We start from the raw sequence: 19,769 nt of genomic DNA on the forward strand, positions 1-19,769 counted from the left end.
GGATAATTAGATTGGTCCTGACTGACTGAAACCCAACTCTACTGGGATAATTAGATCGGTCCTGACTGACTGAAACCCAACTCTACTGGGATAATTAGATCGGTCCTGACTGACTGAAACCCAACTCTACTGGGATAATTAGATCGGTCCTGACTGACTGAAACCCAACTCTACTGGGATAATTAGATCGGTCCTGACTGACTGAAACCCAACTCTACTGGGATAATTAGATCGGTCCTGACTGACTGAAACCCAACTCTACTGGGATAATTAGATCGGTCCTGACTGACTGAAACCCAACTCTACTGGGATAATTAGATAGGTCCTGACTGACTGAAACCCAACTCTACTGGGATAATTAGATCGGTCCTGACTGACTGAAACCCAACTCTACTGGGATAATTAGATCGGTCCTGACTGACTGAAACCCAACTCTACTGGGATAATTAGATCGGTCCTGACTGACTGAAACCCAACTCTACTGGGATAATTAGATCGGTCCTGACTGACTGAAACCCAACTCTACTGGGATAATTAGATCGGTCCTGACTGACTGAAACCCAACTCTACTGGGATAATTAGATCGGTCCTGACTGACTGAAACCCAACTCTACTGGGATAATTAGATCGGTCCTGACTGACTGAAACCCAACTCTACTGGGATAATTAGATCGGTCCTGACTGACTGAAACCCAACTCTACTGGGATAATTAGATCGGTCCTGACTGACTGAAACCCAACTCTACTGGGATAATTTGATCGGTCCTGACTGACTGAAACCCAACTCTACTGGGATAATTAGATCGGTCCTGACTGACTGAAACCCAACTCTACTGGGATAATTAGATCGGTCCTGACTGACTGAAACCCAACTCTACTGGGATAATTAGATCGGTCCTGACTGACTGAAACCCAACTCTACTGGGATAATTTGATCGGTCCTGATTGACTGAAACCCAACTCTACTGGGATAATTAGATCGGTCCTGACTGACTGAAACCCACCTCTACTGGGATAATTAGATCGGTCCTGACTGACTGAAACCCACCTCTACTGGGATAATTAGATAGGTCCTGACTGACTGAAACCCAACTCTACTGGGATAATTAGATCGGTCCTGACTGACTGAAACCCAACTCTACTGGGATAATTAGATCGGTCCTGACTGACTGAAACCCAACTCTACTGGGATAATTAGATAGGTCCTGACTGACTGAAACCCAACTCTACTGGGATAATTAGATCGGTCCTGACTGACTGAAACCCAACTCTACTGGGATAATTAGATCGGTCCTGACTGACTGAAACCCAACTCTACTGGGATAATTAGATCGGTCCTGACTGACTGAAACCCAACTCTACTGGGATAATTAGATCGGTCCTGACTGACTGAAACCCAACTCTACTGGGATATTTAGATCGGTCCTGACTGACTGAAACCCAACTCTACTGGGATAATTAGATCGGTCCTGACTGACTGAAACCCAACTCTACTGGGATAATTAGATCGGTCCTGACTGACTGAAACCCAACTCTACTGGGATAATTAGATCGGTCCTGACTGACTGAAACCCAACTCTACTGGGATAATTAGATCGGTCCTGACTGACTGAAACCCAACTCTACTGGGATAATTAGATAGGTCCTGACTGACTGAAACCCAACTCTACTGGGATAATTAGATCGGTCCTGACTGACTGAAACCCAACTCTACTGGGATAATTAGATCGGTCCTGACTGACTGAAACCCAACTCTACTGGGATAATTAGATAGGTCCTGACTGACTGAAACCCAACTCTACTGGGATAATTTGATCGGTCCTGATTGACTGAAACCCAACTCTACTGGGATAATTAGATCGGTCCTGACTGACTGAAACCCACCTCTACTGGGATAATTAGATAGGTCCTGACTGACTGAAACCCAACTCTACTGGGATAATTAGATCGGTCCTGACTGACTGAAACCCAACTCTACTGGGATAATTAGATCGGTCCTGACTGACTGAAACCCAACTCTACTGGGATAATTAGATAGGTCCTGACTGACTGAAACCCAACTCTACTGGGATAATTAGATCGGTCCTGACTGACTGAAACCCAACTCTACTGGGATAATTAGATCGGTCCTGACTGACTGAAACCCAACTCTACTGGGATAATTAGATCGGTCCTGACTGACTGAAACCCAACTCTACTGGGATAATTAGATCGGTCCTGACTGACTGAAACCCAACTCTACTGGGATATTTAGATCGGTCCTGACTGACTGAAACCCAACTCTACTGGGATAATTAGATCGGTCCTGACTGACTGAAACCCAACTCTACTGGGATAATTAGATCGGTCCTGACTGACTGAAACCCAACTCTACTGGGATAATTAGATCGGTCCTGACTGACTGAAACCCAACTCTACTGGGATAATTAGATCGGTCCTGACTGACTGAAACCCAACTCTACTGGGATAATTAGATCGGTCCTGACTGACTGAAACCCAACTCTACTGGGATAATTAGATCGGTCCTGACTGACTGAAACCCAACTCTACTGGGATAATTAGATCGGTCCTGACTGACTGAAACCCAACTCTACTGGGATAATTAGATCGGTCCTGACTGACTGAAACCCAACTCTACTGGGATAATTAGATCGGTCCTGACTGACTGAAACCCAACTCTACTGGGATAATTAGATCGGTCCTGACTGACTGAAACCCAACTCTACTGGGATAATTCGATCGGTCCTGACTGACTGAAACCCAACTCTACTGGGATAATTAGATCGGTCCTGACTGACTGAAACCCAACTCTACTGGGATAATTAGATCGGTCCTGACTGACTGAAACCCAACTCTACTGGGATAATTAGATCGGTCCTGACTGACTGAAACCCAACTCTACTGGGATAATTAGATAGGTCCTGACTGACTGAAACCCAACTCTACTGGGATAATTAGATCGGTCCTGACTGACTGAAACCCAACTCTACTGGGATAATTAGATCGGTCCTGACTGACTGAAACCCAACTCTACTGGGAAAATTAGATCGGTCCTGACTGACTGAAACCCAACTCTACTGGGATAATTAGATCGGTCCTGACTGACTGAAACCCAACTCTACTGGGATAATTAGATCGGTCCTGACTGACTGAAACCCAACTCTACTGGGATAATTAGATCGGTCCTGACTGACTGAAACCCAACTCTACTGGGATAATTAGATCGGTCCTGACTGACTGAAACCCAACTCTACTGGGATAATTAGATCGGTCCTGACTGACTGAAACCCAACTCTACTGGGATAATTAGATCGGTCCTGACTGACTGAAACCCAACTCTACTGGGATAATTAGATCGGTCCTGACTGACTGAAACCCAACTCTACTGGGATAATTAGATCGGTCCTGACTGACTGAAACCCAACTCTACTGGGATAATTAGATCGGTCCTGACTGACTGAAACCCAACTCTACTGGGATAATTAGATCGGTCCTGACTGACTGAAACCCAACTCTACTGGGATAATTAGATCGGTCCTGACTGACTGAAACCCAACTCTACTGGGATAATTAGATCGGTCCTGACTGACTGAAACCCAACTCTACTGGGATAATTAGATCGGTCCTGACTGACTGAAACCCAACTCTACTGGGATAATTAGATCGGTCCTGACTGACTGAAACCCAACTCTACTGGGATAATTAGATCGGTCCTGACTGACTGAAACCCAACTCTACTGGGATAATTAGATCGGTCCTGACTGACTGAAACCCAACTCTACTGGGATAATTAGATCGGTCCTGACTGACTGAAACCCAACTCTACTGGGATAATTAGATCGGTCCTGACTGACTGAAACCCAACTCTACTGGGATAATTAGATCGGTCCTGACTGACTGAAACCCAACTCTACTGGGATAATTAGATCGGTCCTGACTGACTGAAACCCAACTCTACTGGGATAATTAGATCGGTCCTGACTGACTGAAACCCAACTCTACTGGGATAATTAGATCGGTCCTGATTGACTGAAACCCAACTCTACTGGGATAATTAGATCGGTCCTGACTGACTGAAACCCAACTCTACTGGGATAATTAGATCGGTCCTGACTGACTGAAACCCAACTCTACTGGGATAATTAGATCGGTCCTGACTGACTGAAACCCAACTCTACTGGGATAATTAGATAGGTCCTGACTGACTGAAACCCAACTCTACTGGGATAATTAGATCGGTCCTGACTGACTGAAACCCAACTCTACTGGGATAATTAGATCGGTCCTGACTGACTGAAACCCAACTCTACTGGGATAATTAGATCGGTCCTGACTGACTGAAACCCAACTCTACTGGGATAATTAGATCGGTCCTGACTGACTGAAACCCAACTCTACTGGGATAATTAGATCGGTCCTGACTGACTGAAACCCAACTCTACTGGGATAATTAGATCGGTCCTGACTGACTGAAACCCAACTCTACTGGGATAATTAGATCGGTCCTGACTGACTGAAACCCAACTCTACTGGGATAATTAGATAGGTCCTGACTGACTGAAACCCAACTCTACTGGGATAATTAGATCGGTCCTGACTGACTGAAACCCAACTCTACTGGGATAATTAGATAGGTCCTGACTGACTGAAACCCATCTCTACTGGGTCCTGACTGACTGAAACCCAACTCTACTGGGATAATTAGATCGGTCCTGACTGACTGAAACCCAACTCTACTGGGATAATTAGATCGGTCCTGACTGACTGAAACCCAACTCTACTGGGATAATTAGATCGGTCCTGACTGACTGAAACCCAACTCTACTGGGATAATTAGATCGGTCCTGACTGACTGAAACCCAACTCTACTGGGATAATTAGATCGGTCCTGACTGACTGAAACCCAACTCTACTGGGATAATTAGATCGGTCCTGACTGACTGAAACCCAACTCTACTGGGATAATTAGATCGGTCCTGACTGACTGAAACCCAACTCTACTGGGATAATTAGATCGGTCCTGACTGACTGAAACCCAACTCTACTGGGATAATTAGATCGGTCCTGACTGACTGAAACCCAACTCTACTGGGATAATTAGATCGGTCCTGACTGACTGAAACCCAACTCTACTGGGATAATTAGATCGGTCCTGACTGACTGAAACCCAACTCTACTGGGATAATTAGATAGGTCCTGACTGACTGAAACCCATCTCTACTGGGTCCTGACTGACTGAAACCCAACTCTACTGGGATAATTAGATCGGTCCTGACTGACTGAAACCCAACTCTACTGGGATAATTAGATCGGTCCTGACTGACTGAAACCCAACTCTACTGGGATAATTAGATCGGTCCTGACTGACTGAAACCCAACTCTACTGGGATAATTAGATCGGTCCTGACTGACTGAAACCCAACTCTACTGGGATAATTAGATCGGTCCTGACTGACTGAAACCCAACTCTACTGGGATAATTAGATCGGTCCTGACTGACTGAAACCCAACTCTACTGGGATAATTAGATCGGTCCTGACTGACTGAAACCCAACTCTACTGGGATAATTAGATCGGTCCTGACTGACTGAAACCCAACTCTACTGGGATAATTAGATCGGTCCTGACTGACTGAAACCCAACTCTACTGGGATAATTAGATCGGTCCTGACTGACTGAAACCCAACTCTACTGGGATAATTAGATCGGTCCTGACTGACTGAAACCCAACTCTACTGGGATAATTAGATCGGTCCTGACTGACTGAAACCCAACTCTACTGGGATAATTAGATCGGTCCTGACTGACTGAAACCCAACTCTACTGGGATAATTAGATCGGTCCTGACTGACTGAAACCCAACTCTACTGGGATAATTAGATCGGTCCTGACTGACTGAAACCCAACTCTACTGGGATAATTAGATCGGTCCTGACTGACTGAAACCCAACTCTACTGGGATAATTAGATCGGTCCTGACTGACTGAAACCCAACTCTACTGGGATAATTAGATCGGTCCTGACTGACTGAAACCCAACTCTACTGGGATAATTAGATCGGTCCTGACTGACTGAAACCCAACTCTACTGGGATAATTAGATCGGTCCTGACTGACTGAAACCCAACTCTACTGGGATAATTAGATCGGTCCTGACTGACTGAAACCCAACTCTACTGGGATAATTAGATCGGTCCTGACTGACTGAAACCCAACTCTACTGGGATAATTAGATCGGTCCTGACTGACTGAAACCCAACTCTACTGGGATAATTAGATCGGTCCTGACTGACTGAAACCCAAATCTACTGGGATAATTAGATCGGTCCTGACTGACTGAAACCCAACTCTACTGGGATAATTAGATCGGTCCTGACTGACTGAAACCCAACTCTACTGGGATAATTAGATCGGTCCTGACTGACTGAAACCCAACTCTACTGGGATAATTAGATCGGTCCTGACTGACTGAAACCCAACTCTACTGGGATAATTAGATCGGTCCTGACTGACTGAAACCCAACTCTACTGGGATAATTAGATCGGTCCTGACTGACTGAAACCCAACTCTACTGGGATAATTAGATCGGTCCTGACTGACTGAAACCCAACTCTACTGGGATAATTAGATCGGTCCTGACTGACTGAAACCCAACTCTACTGGGATAATTAGATCGGTCCTGACTGACTGAAACCCAACTCTACTGGGATAATTAGATCGGTCCTGACTGACTGAAACCCAACTCTACTGGGATAATTAGATCGGTCCTGACTGACTGAAACCCAACTCTACTGGGATAATTAGATCGGTCCTGACTGACTGAAACCCAACTCTACTGGGATAATTAGATCGGTCCTGACTGACTGAAACCCAACTCTACTGGGATAATTAGATCGGTCCTGACTGACTGAAACCCAACTCTACTGGGATAATTAGATCGGTCCTGACTGACTGAAACCCAACTCTACTGGGATAATTAGATCGGTCCTGACTGACTGAAACCCAACTCTACTGGGATAATTAGATCGGTCCTGACTGACTGAAACCCAACTCTACTGGGATAATTAGATCGGTCCTGACTGACTGAAACCCAACTCTACTGGGATAATTAGATCGGTCCTGACTGACTGAAACCCAACTCTACTGGGATAATTAGATCGGTCCTGACTGACTGAAACCCAACTCTACTGGGATAATTAGATCGGTCCTGACTGACTGAAACCCAACTCTACAGGGATAATTAGATCGGTCCTGACTGACTGAAACCCAACTCTACTGGGATAATTAGATCGGTCCTGACTGACTGAAACCCAACTCTACTGGGATAATTAGATCGGTCCTGACTGACTGAAACCCAACTCTACTGGGATAATTAGATCGGTCCTGACTGACTGAAACCCAACTCTACTGGGATAATTAGATCGGTCCTGACTGACTGAAACCCAACTCTACTGGGATAATTAGATCGGTCCTGACTGACTGAAACCCAACTCTACTGGGATAATTAGATCGGTCCTGACTGACTGAAACCCAACTCTACTGGGATAATTAGATCGGTCCTGATTGACTGAAACCCAACTCTACTGGGATAATTAGATCGGTCCTGACTGACTGAAACCCAACTCTACTGGGATAATTAGATCGGTCCTGACTGACTGAAACCCAACTCTACTGGGATAATTAGATCGGTCCTGACTGACTGAAACCCAACTCTACTGGGATAATTAGATCGGTCCTGACTGACTGAAACCCAACTCTACTGGGATAATTAGATCGGTCCTGACTGACTGAAACCCAACTCTACTGGGATAATTAGATCGGTCCTGACTGACTGAAACCCAACTCTACTGGGATAATTAGATCGGTCCTGACTGACTGAAACCCAACTCTACTGGGATAATTAGATCGGTCCTGACTGACTGAAACCCAACTCTACTGGGATAATTAGATCGGTCCCGCAGTATTTTATTGTGTTGTATTTTTTTGTTTTTTAAATATGTACGGTAATTTTATGGCTCACCTCAAGAATTATATCCTGCTGTCTGCATTGTATTTCTGAGTTCATAATATGTTTATGGTATTTTCATGGAGTATGAGCCCACCTCAACGTAACTATCATCGCCATGCTACACTAACTGAAAACAAATAGTGTGAGAGGTTGGTTGATTTAATCTGTTATTTTTCCCTCCTGTTTCTAAGACCTATTTTTTGACAGTGGTAAATATTGTTGAATTAATCCATGCAGCCCTGTCAAATGTTAGTAATGGGACAAAACAGTTACAGGGGAAATGGTATTAAGTTGTTTTATTAGTATAAGTCAACATTGTAGGCTACCACTTTCCTGCACTAGGCTGGTCTACCTGGAGTGGTCTACCTGGAGGTCCCACTTTCACAGCTCTGTTTCTAATTCCAACAGACATGACAGCTCTACTTCTAGTTCCAACAGACATGACAGCTCTACTTCTAGTTCCAACAGACTTGACAGCTCTGTTTCTAGTTCCAACAGACATGACAGCTCTACTTCTAGTTCCAACAGACATGACAGCTCTGTTTCTAGTTCCAACAGACATGACAGCTCTGTTTCTAGTTCCAACAGACATGACAGCTCTACTTCTAGTTCCAACAGACTTGACAGCTCTGTTTCTAGTTCCAACAGACATGACAGCTCTGTTTCTAGTTCCAACAGACATGACAGCTCTGTTTCTAGTTCCAACAGACATGACAGCTCTGTTTCTAGTTCCAACAGACATGACAGCTCTGTTTCTAGTTCCAACAGACATGACAGCTCTGTTTCTAGTTCCAACAGACATGGCAGCTCTGTTTCTAGTTCCAACAGACATGACAGCTCTGTTTCTAGTTCCAACAGACATGACAGCTCTGTTTCTAGCTCCAACAGACATGACAGCTCTGTTTCTAGTTCCAACAGACATGACAGCTCTGTTTCTAGTTCCAACAGACATGACAGCTCTCTTTCTAGTTCCAACAGACATGACAGCTCTGTTTCTAGTTCCAACAGACATGACAGCTCTGTTTCCAGTTCCAACAGACATGACAGCTCTGTTTCTAGCTCCTTAGCAACTTTGCAGTATTATTTTTTTTTTGTGTGTGTGATGAGGTAATATCATGTGCAATAATAATGGCTCTATAAGAGTGGTTATGCATCTATTGGTTGGCGTATATTGTGTGCAATTTGAGTCCAATATTTATGTTCTAGAAATGTGTAGTTATGTTTCGGGTGTGTTTAAGCAGAGAGACAACTTTTCTGTGCGTCACACACACACACACGCCACACACACACACACACACACACACACACACACACACCTCGTGTGTGAGTGCTAACGCGGGATTGCATCAAAATTGTCTGTCATCAAGTGCATTCAGTCTACTTATTCATTCATCCATTCATATTTTTTAAGGGGCTATTTTGTGAATGAGAAGATATAATCAGATAAATAAAAATGTGTATTTGTGCTTCTATATTATTTTTTAAATTTTTTTATTTTTTATTTATTTCACCTTTATTTAACCAGGTAGGCAAGTTGAGAACAAGTTCTCATTTATAACTGCGACCTGGCCAAGATAAAGCAAAGCAGTTCGACACATTCAACGACACAGAGTTACACATGGAGTAAAACAAACATACAGTCAATAATACAGTATAAACAAGTCTATATACGATGTGAGCAAATGAGGGTGAGCAAATGAGGTGAGATAAGGGAGGTAAAGGCAAAAAAAGGCCATGGTCGCGAAGTAAATACAATATAGCAAGTGAAACACTGGAATGGTAGATTTGCAATGGAAGAATGTGCAAAGTAGAAATAAAAATAATGGGGTGCAAAGGAGCAAAATAAATAAATTAATTAAATACAGTAGGGAAAGAGGTAGTTGTTTGGGCTAAATTATAGGTGGGCTATGTACAGGTGCAGTAATCTGTGAGCTGCTCTGACAGCTGGTACTTAAAGTTGGTGAGGGAGATAAGTGTTTCCAGTTTCAGAGATTTTTGTAGTTCGTTCCAGTCATTGGCAGCAGAGAACTGGAAGGAGAGGCGGCCAAAGAAAGAATTGGTTTTGGGGGTGACTAGAGAGATATACCTGCTGGAGCGTGTGCTACAGGTGGGAGATGCTATGGTGACCAGCGAGCTGAGATAAGGGGGGACTTTACCTAGCAGGGTCTTGTAGATGACATGGAGCCAGTGGGTTTGGCGACGAGTATGAAGCGAGGGCCAGCCAACGAGAGCGTACAGGTCGCAATGGTAGGTAGAATATGAGGCTTTGGTGACAAAACGGATTGCACTGTGATAGACTGCATCCAATTTGTTGAGTAGGGTATTGGAGGCTATTTTGTAAATGACATCGCCAAAGTCGAGGATTGGTAGGATGGTCAGTTTTACAAGGGTATGTTTGGCAGCATGAGTGAAGGATGCTTTGTTGCGAAATAGGAAGCCAATTCTAGATTTAACTTTGGATTGGAGATGTTTGATATGGGTCTGGAAGGAGAGTTTACAGTCTAATCAGACGCCTAAGTATTTGTAGTTGTCCACGTATTCTAAGTCAGAGCCGTCCAGAGTAGTGATGTTGGACAGGCGGGCAGGTGCAGGTAGCGATCGGTTGAAGAGCATGCATTTAGTTTTACTTGTATTTAAGAGCAATTGGAGGCCACCACGGAAGGAGAGTTGTATGGCATTGAAGCTTGCCTGGAGGGTTGTTAACACAGTGACCAAAGAAGGGCCAGAAGTATACAGAATGGTGTCGTCTGCGTAGAGGTGGATCAGAGACTCACCAGCAGCAAGAGCGACCTCATTGATGTATACAGAGAAGAGAGTCTGTCCAAGAATTGAACCCTGTGGCACCCCCATAGAGACTGCCAGAGGTCCGGACAGCAGACCCTCCGATTTGACACACTGAACTCTATCAGAGAAGTAGTTGGTGAACCAGGCGAGGCAATCATTTGAGAAACCAAGGCTGTCGAGTCTGCCGATGAGGATGTGGTGAGCCTTGGCCAGATCAATGAATACGGCTGCACAGTAATGTTTCTTATCGATGGCGGTTAAGATATCATTTAGGACCTTGAGCGTGGCTGAGGTGCACCCATGACCAGCTCTGAAACCAAATTGCATAGCAGAGAAGGTATGGTGAGATTCGAAATGGTCGGTAATCTGTTTGTTGACTTGGCTTTCGAAGAACTTAGAAAGACAGGGTAGGATAGCTATAGGTCTGTAGCAGTTTGGGTCAAGAGTGTCCCCCCCTTTGAAGAGGGGGATGACCGCAGCTGCTTTCCAATCTTTGGGAATCTCAGACGACACGAAAGAGAGGTTGAACAGGCTAGTAATAGGGGTGGCAACAATTTCGGCAGATAATTTTAGAAAGAAAGGGTCCAGATTGTCTAGCCCGGCTGATTTGTAGGGGTCCAGATTTTGCAGCTCTTTCAGAACATCATCTGAACGGATTTGGGAGAAGGAGAAATGGGGAAGGCTTGGGCGAGTTGCTGTGGGGGGTGCAGTGCTGTTGACCGGGGTAGGAGTAGCCAGGTGGAAAGCATTAGCCTTAGCTTTTCTAACTGCCTGTGTATAATGGTTTCTAGCTTCCCTGAACAGCTGCATATCACGGGGGCTGTTCGATGCTAATGCAGAACGCCATAGGATGTTTTTGTGTTGGTTAAGGGCAGTCAGGTCTGGGGAGAACCAAGGGCTATATCTGTTCCTGGTTCTAAATTTCTTGAATGGGGCGTGTTTATTTAAGATGGTTAGGAAGGCATTTAAAAAAAATATCCAGGCATCCTCTACTGACGGGATGAGATCAATATCCTTCCAGGATACCCTGGCCAGGTCGATTAGAAAGGCCTGCTCGCTGAAGTGTTTCAGGGAGCGTTTGACAGTGATGAGTGGAGGTCGTTTGACTGCTGACCCATTACGGATGCAGGCAATGAGGCAGTGATCGCTGAGATCTTGGTTGAAGACAGCAGAGGTGTATTTAGAGGGCAAGTTGGTTAGGATGATATCTATGAGGGTGCCCGTGTTTAAGGCTTTGGGGAGGTACCTGGTAGGTTCATTGATAATTTGTGTGAGATTAAGGGCATCAAGTTTAGATTGTAGGATGGCTGTGGTGTTAAGCATGTTCCAGTTTAGGTCGCCTAGCAGCACGAGCTCTGAAGATAGATGGGGGGCAATCAGTTCACATATGGTGTCCAGAGCACAGCTGGGGGCAGAGGGTGGTCTATAGCAGGCGGCAACGGTGAGAGACTTGTTTTTAGAGAGGTGGATTTTTAAAAGTAGAAGTTCAAATTGTTTGGGTACAGACCTGGATAGTAGGACAGAACTCTGCAGGCTATCTTTGCAGTAGATTGCAACACCGCCCGATTTGGCAGTTCTATCTTGTCTGAAAATGTTGTAGTTTGGGATTAAAATGTCAGAATTTTTGGTGGTCTTCCTAAACCAGGATTCAGACACAGCTAGAACATCCGGGTTGGCAGAGTGTGCTAAAGCAGTGAATAGAACTAACTTAGGGAGGAGGCTTCTAATGTTAACATGCATAAAACCAAGGCTATTACGGTTACAGAAGTTGTCAAAAGAGAGCGCCTGGGGAATAGGAGTGGAGCTAGGCCCTGCAGGGCCTGGATTCACCTCTACATCGCCAGAGGAACAGAGGAGGAGTAAAATAAGGGTACGGCTAAAAGCAATAAGAATTGGTCGTTTAGAGCGTCTGGAACAGAGAGTAAAAGGAGGTTTCTGGGGGCGATAAAATAGCATCAAGGTATAATGTACAGACAAAGGTATGGTAGGATGTGAATACAGTGGAGGTAAACCTAGGTATTGAGTGATGAAGAGAGAGATATTGTCTCTAGAAACATCATTGAAACCAGGAATAATGACTGACTGACTGACTTTATATTATAATGACTGACTGACTGTCTTTATATTATAATGACTGACTGCCTTTATATTATAATGACTGACTGACTGCCTTTATATTATAATGACTGACTGACTGCCTTTATATTATAATGATTGACTGACTGCCTTTATATTATAATGACTGACTGACTTTATATTATAATGACTGACTGACTGCCTTTATATTATAATGACTGACTGACTGCCTTTATATTATAATGACTGACTGACTTTATATTATAATGACTGACTGACTGCCTTCATATTATAATGACTGACTGCCTTTATATTATAATGACTGACTGCCTTTATATTATAATGACTGACTGCCTTTATATTATAATGACTGACTGACTGACTTCATATTATAATGACTGACTGCCTTTATATTATAATGACTTACTGACTGCCTGTATATTATAATAACTGACTGACTGACTGCCTTTATATTATAATGACTGACTGCCTTTATATTATAATGACTGACTGACTGACTTTATATTATAATGACTGACTGCCTTCATATTATAATGACTTACTGACTGCCTTCATATTATAATGACTGACTGCCTTCATATTATAATGACTTACTGACTGCCTTCATATTATAATAACTGACTGACTGCCTTCATATTATAATGACTGACTGCCTTAAAATTATAATGACTTACTGACTGCCTGTATATTATAATAACTGACTGACTGACTGCCTTTATATTATAATGACTGACTGCCTTTATATTATAATGACTGACTGACTGACTGCCTTTATAATATAATGACTGACTGCCTTTATATTATAATGACTGACTGCCTTCATATTATAATGACTGACTGCCTTTATATTATAATGACTTACTGACTGCCTGTATATTATAATAACTGACTGACTGACTGCCTTTATATTATAATGACTGACTGCCTTCATATTATAATGACTGACTGCCTTCATATTATAATGACTGACTGCCTTTATATTATAATGACTGACTGACTGCCTGCCTTTATATTATAATGACTGACTGACTGCCTTCATATTATAATGACTGACTGCCTTCATATTATAATGACTGACTGACTGCCTTTATATTATAATGACTGACTGCCTTTATATTATAATGACTGACTGACTGCCTGCCTTTATATTATAATGACTGACTGCCTTTATATTATAATGACTGACTGCCTTCATATTATAATGACTGACTGACTGCCTTTATATTATAATGACTGACTGCCTTTATATTATAATGACTGACTGACTACCTTTATATTATAATGACTGACTGCCTTTATATTATAATGACTGACTGACTACCTTTATATTATAATGACTGACTGACTGCCTTTATATTATAATAACTGACTGACTGCCTTCATATTATAATGACTGACTGCCTTTATATTATAATGACTGACTGACTGACTTTATATTATAATGACTGACTGACTACCTTTATATTATAATGACTGACTGCCTTTATATTATAATGACTGACTGACTGCCTGCCTTTATATTATAATGACTGACTGACTGCCTTTATATTATAATAGCTGACTGCCTTCATATTATAATGACTGACTGACTGCCTTCATATTATAATGACTGACTGCCTTTATATTATAATGACTGACTGACTGCCTGCCTTTATATTATAATGACTGACTGCCTTTATATTATAATGACTGACTGCCTTCATATTATAATGACTGACTGACTGCCTTTATATTATAATGACTGACTGCCTTTATATTATAATGACTGACTGACTACCTTTATATTATAATGACTGACTGCCTTTATATTATAATGACTGACTGACTACCTTTATATTATAATGACTGACTGACTGCCTTTATATTATAATAACTGACTGACTGCCTTCATATTATAATGACTGACTGCCTTTATATTATAATGACTGACTGACTGACTTTATATTATAATGACTGACTGACTACCTTTATATTATAATGACTGACTGCCTTTATATTATAATGACTGACTGACTACCTTTATATTATAATGACTGACTGACTGCCTTTATATTATAATAACTGACTGACTGCCTTCATATTATAATGACTGACTGCCTTTATATTATAATGACTGACTGACTGCCTTTATATTATAATAACTGACTGACTGCCTTCATATTATAATGACTGACTGCCTTTATATTATAATGACTGACTGACTACCTTTATATTATAATAACTGACTGACTGCCTTTATATTATAATGACTGACTGCCTTTATATTATAATGACTGACTGCCTTTATATTATAATGACTGACTGCCTTTATATTATAATGACTGACTGACTACCTTTATATTATAATAACTGACTGACTGCCTTCATATTATAATGACTGACTGCCTTTATATTATAATGACTGACTGACTGCCTTTATATTATAATGACTGACTGACTACCTTTATATTATAATGACTGACTGCCTTTATATTATAATGACTGACTGACTGCCTTTATATTATAATGACTGACTGCCTTTATATTATAATGACTGACTGACTGCCTGTATATTATAATAACTGACTGCCTTTATATTATAATGACTATCTGTCTTTGTCATGCATCATGGTCTTCACCAGTGTAATGTTTGGCGTATCTCTGGCCAGACTATTCATTTTCACTATATAGGGCAAACTACTCTCTGATTTGGATTTTGCTACGTTTTGATAGAGGAAGAAATATACTATGGTGAATCAAAGCTCTATACTAGCTATATAGCATATGGACTAGTCTAATGTTGGAGACAAAGCGTAAATTGTGTTTGCATATAAAAAACGAACGCAAAGTGGGACTATAGCTAATTCTATTCTAATGTGATTCTTCCTCTATTCTATTCCATTTTGTCTTATTCCTCTTGTGGATAATTCTCCACGTCTTTCCTTTTAACATCAATAAAATATAGAGGATGTAGGCGGTACAGCAGCGGTTACCAACCAATGATTTATATAAACATTGTTACCAGCCCTGAGAAAACACACTTATACATTCCCCTACCGCCCCTGACTCACTGCTGTAGTACTGAAAACGCATAGCCTATCGATCTGGAGACAGCTTTCGTGTGAACAGCACCCAGTCCGTCTCCAGAGAGTAGTCGACTGGCTGGGCGTGTGGTGTGGTGGTGGCTCAGCCCTTTCTACAACGAGCGACACCCAGGATGAGTTAACTAAACACAACAGCCTACTGGGGGGTGGACGGGAGTCAGCGTACACCACCAACTAACTAACTGTACGTTGCACTTCCCGGTTTATTTTATCCGTCACCGTCTACGGTTTACAGTACACTCCCATTTCTCCCTCCTCCCAGCCCGTGCGCCTCCCTCCGTTCAGTCGCTATTTTTCTCTTCCCAATCTTGCACTTTCACTGTTTCAGTGCTGCCACGGCGAGGAGAGGAGAGGAGGCTTTCCAACCCACGTTTATCTACTCCTTGGAAGGCGAGTGAGGGGGAGACCCTTCACCACTACTGCTCTCGTCTATACGTTTACGTTACCGTGCTGGTAACGGACCACGTACTGCTCACGACCACGGCATTCCCGGCTCGGTTGGTCACGGGCTATTAGGACCTAGGACATTTAATCTCATTCTGGACCAACCGTTCCAGTTCTAGCAGCGAGCAGCGGGAGTTTGAGCAGAGAGGCACCGTACCCTGGTTGATATCCGTAGCTTGTCCCTTCTCGCGCTCTGCTCGCTCACAGGCAGACATGGAAGATGGTCCGTCTTCGACAAGCTGTTTTAGAAGGATCACGGACTGTTTTCTGGGCTCAAGTAAGTACTTTTCCCCCCCTGTGCAACAACAGTTAACCTGCTGAATGTGATCTTTATCACTGAGAGCATGAATCCATACGTTTTGTTATCCACGATTTGGAACACCGGATTTTGTGGCTCTAGTTTTGAATTTTCCCTTAATCAGAATTGCATATGGATAATCCACGAGTATTAATAGTTAACACACATTTCTTATTATGATCGATTGCAACTATAACATTTAAAAAATGTCAAACTTTCTGAATGACAAAAGATTGATAGCTGATCGGTGATAACATCCGAAACATGGGTGGGGATTTAACAGGAGGAGAGAAGAGTACCACAAAATCACGTAGTGAATTATAAGGATTATACAACAGTCCGATACTTTACCAAGAAAATAGCACATATATTCTCAGGAGTAACGGAAAGAAATCCCCCGGTCCACCACGTGTAGTACGGTTAATGTAGACCTATGGCGCTTGTTGAGATGTTCACCGCGCCGCTGTAGACCCGTTTCACCACAACGGACTGAAAGAAAAACATGGGATTGCCAATTGATCACACCACATAGTAAGGTTGGGGATTTACGGTGCCGCTCGCAAAACATATCCTTTATCCACGCAACGGTGACGAACGTAAATGATGCTCTGGCGAAGTGGAAAAGACATATTCAATGTGTATGTTTTATGTCTGTTTCATCATTTTACTGTAAACTCGAGCGTCAAAGACACATCTTCATTTGTGTGTAAACGTATTATTAAACAATAAAAAAACAAACATTTGTACAGTAACTGATACAAATGTAATGATTACGTTGAGGTTACCCACAATTAACAACGCGCAGTTATAGTGTTACACGGACGAATAAATATGATAAATATTAAACATTATAGTTAATACGTGTTATTAACTACACTATACAAGTCCATTTGAGAAAGATATTTAATTCAGGAATATATATATATATATATATATATATATATATATATATATAAAAATGGGTGCCTAATCTAGGGACATAAAACATATCATAGAGATATGATTGGAAAGCATTTGTGTTTCAGTATTAACGTCGGCATAGTTAGGTAGTTAGTGTGGTTTAGCTTCTTGGTTGTAGTCTGAAATAAAGGCATCTATGCCAAGGCGCATTGAAGCTGTTCTGGCGGCTGGCGGCCCATCGTCCTATTAAGATATTATATGTTGAGGTTTCCTTTATTATGACGGTTACCTGTGTCATTGAAAGTATCACACATGGAGTCATGTTGCTCTTATCCAATTCATTGACTTCTCACTCTGACAGTCAATTAATCAGGTCTTAATTTAGGATAATCCTGACAGCACTTCCTGGGCCAAGGGAGATTGCTCAGGTATTGATTAATTGTGTCTGAGAGGGGAACTGAAAGTTCACAAAATGTCACACGCTTTAGTCTCTCTGTCTCACTGGGGAAAATACATACTTTCCATGCATCATATCCTGTGTAATTTGTTTAGACAATGTAGATTGCTTTTTTTTTTTGTTGTTGTTGTTGTTTACTCAAAATGAACTGTGTTTATTATTTGTTGTCTAGTTAGGGGGGAGATCATGCAACACATCTGAACTCTATTCTATTGAATGGATGAATTATCCACACAATAGATAGAATACACAACATGAATTTCTGCTCCATGGTTGTGAAGTACAGTACAGGACTCTGCATGCCCCGGTACCGGCTAGATGAGAGCAGCTCTGTTCTCTTAGTGAGAGGAAACTGTATATGCTTCTGTACAGTACAGGACTCTGCATGCCCCGGTACCGGCTAGATGAGAGCAGCTCTGTTCTCTTAGTGAGAGGAAACTGTATATGCTTCTGTACAGTACAGGACTCTGCATGCCCCGGTACCGGCTAGATGAGAGCAGCTCTGTTCTCTTAGTGAGAGGAAACTGTATATGCTTCTGTACAGTACAGGACTCTGCATGCCCCGGTACCGGCTAGATGAGAGCAGCTCTGTTCTCTTAGTGAGAGGAAACTGTATATGCTTCTGTACAGTACAGGACTCTGCATGCCCCGGTACCGGCTAGATGAGAGCAGCTCTGTTCTCTTAGTGAGAGGAAACTGTATATGCTTCCAAAGGCGTGACTTTTCTTTTACATTTTTTTTGCTGACGTCCGGGAGCTGGGAGCGGGAGCTGGGAGCGGGAGAGGGAGCGGGAGAGGGAGGGGGAGCTGGGAGCGGGAGCTGGGAGCGGGAGAGGGAGTGGGAGAGGGAGGGGGAGCTGGGAGCGGGAGAGGGAGCGGGAGAGGGAGGGGGAGCTGGGAGCGGGAGCTGGGAGCGGGAGAGGGAGCGGGAGAGGGAGGGGGAGCTGGGAGCGGGAGCTGGGAGCGGGAGAGGGAGGGGGAGCTGGGAGCGGGAGCTGGGAGCGGGAGAGGGAGGGGGAGCTGGGAGCGGGAGCTGGGAGCGGGAGAGGGAGCGGGAGAGGGAGGGGGAGCTGGGAGCGGGAGCTGGGAGCGGGAGAGTGAGAGGGAGGGGGAGGGGGAGCTGGGAGCGGGACCTGGGAGGGGGAGCTGGGAGCGGGAGGGGGAGCTGGGAGCGGGAGCTGGGAGCGGGAGAGGGAGAGGGAGGGGGAGCTGGGAGCGGGACCTGGGAGGGGGAGCTGGGAGCGGGAGGGGGAGCTGGGAGCGGGAGCTGGGAGAGGGAGGGGGAGCTGGGAGCGGGAGCTGGGAGCGGGAGCTGGGAGTGGGAGAGGGAGGGGGAGCTGGGAGAGGGAGGGGGAGCTGGGCGCAGAGGCTGGGAGCGGGAGAGGGAGCTGGGAGCGGGAGAGGGAGCTGGGAGCGGGAGAGGGAGCTGGGAGCGGGAGCGGGAGAGGGAGAGGGAGCTGGGAGCGGGAGCTGGGAGCGGGAGAGTGAGAGGGAGCTGGGCGCGGAGGCTGGGAGCTGGGAGAGGGAGCTGGGAGCGGGAGCTGGGAGCAGGAGAGTGAGAGGGAGCTGGGCGCAGAGGCTGGGAGCTGGGAGAGGGAGAGGGAGCGGGAGCTGGGAGCGGGAGCGGGAGAGGGAGCTGGGAGCGGGAGCTGGGAGCGGGAGAGGGAGCTGGGCGCGGAGGCTGGGAGGGGGAGCTGGG

General features: G+C 43.9%; 1 protein-coding gene across 2 annotated transcripts in view; it reads left to right on the forward strand.

The window, feature by feature from the left end:
* Positions 1-19,769, forward strand: part of LOC110499502 (cAMP and cAMP-inhibited cGMP 3',5'-cyclic phosphodiesterase 10A) — a 247,419-nt gene that overhangs the window by 49,578 nt on the left and 178,072 nt on the right. Inside the window, exon 1 of one of the 2 annotated variants that reach the window (XM_090213144.1) lies at positions 16,256-16,693. The exons of the other annotated variant lie outside the window; for it this stretch is intronic. Within the exon in view, the coding sequence (XP_090069270.1) occupies positions 16,630-16,693 (64 nt within the window). The 5' untranslated portion in view covers positions 16,256-16,629. Of the gene's footprint in view, positions 1-16,255; positions 16,694-19,769 lie in introns of those variants that run through there. 2 annotated transcript variants of the gene reach the window in all.

The sequence above is a fragment of the Oncorhynchus mykiss genome, chromosome 20 (genome assembly GCF_057628025.1).
Source record: "Oncorhynchus mykiss isolate SJ-2025 chromosome 20, ASM5762802v1, whole genome shotgun sequence".
Taxonomy (NCBI): domain Eukaryota; kingdom Metazoa; phylum Chordata; class Actinopteri; order Salmoniformes; family Salmonidae; genus Oncorhynchus; species Oncorhynchus mykiss.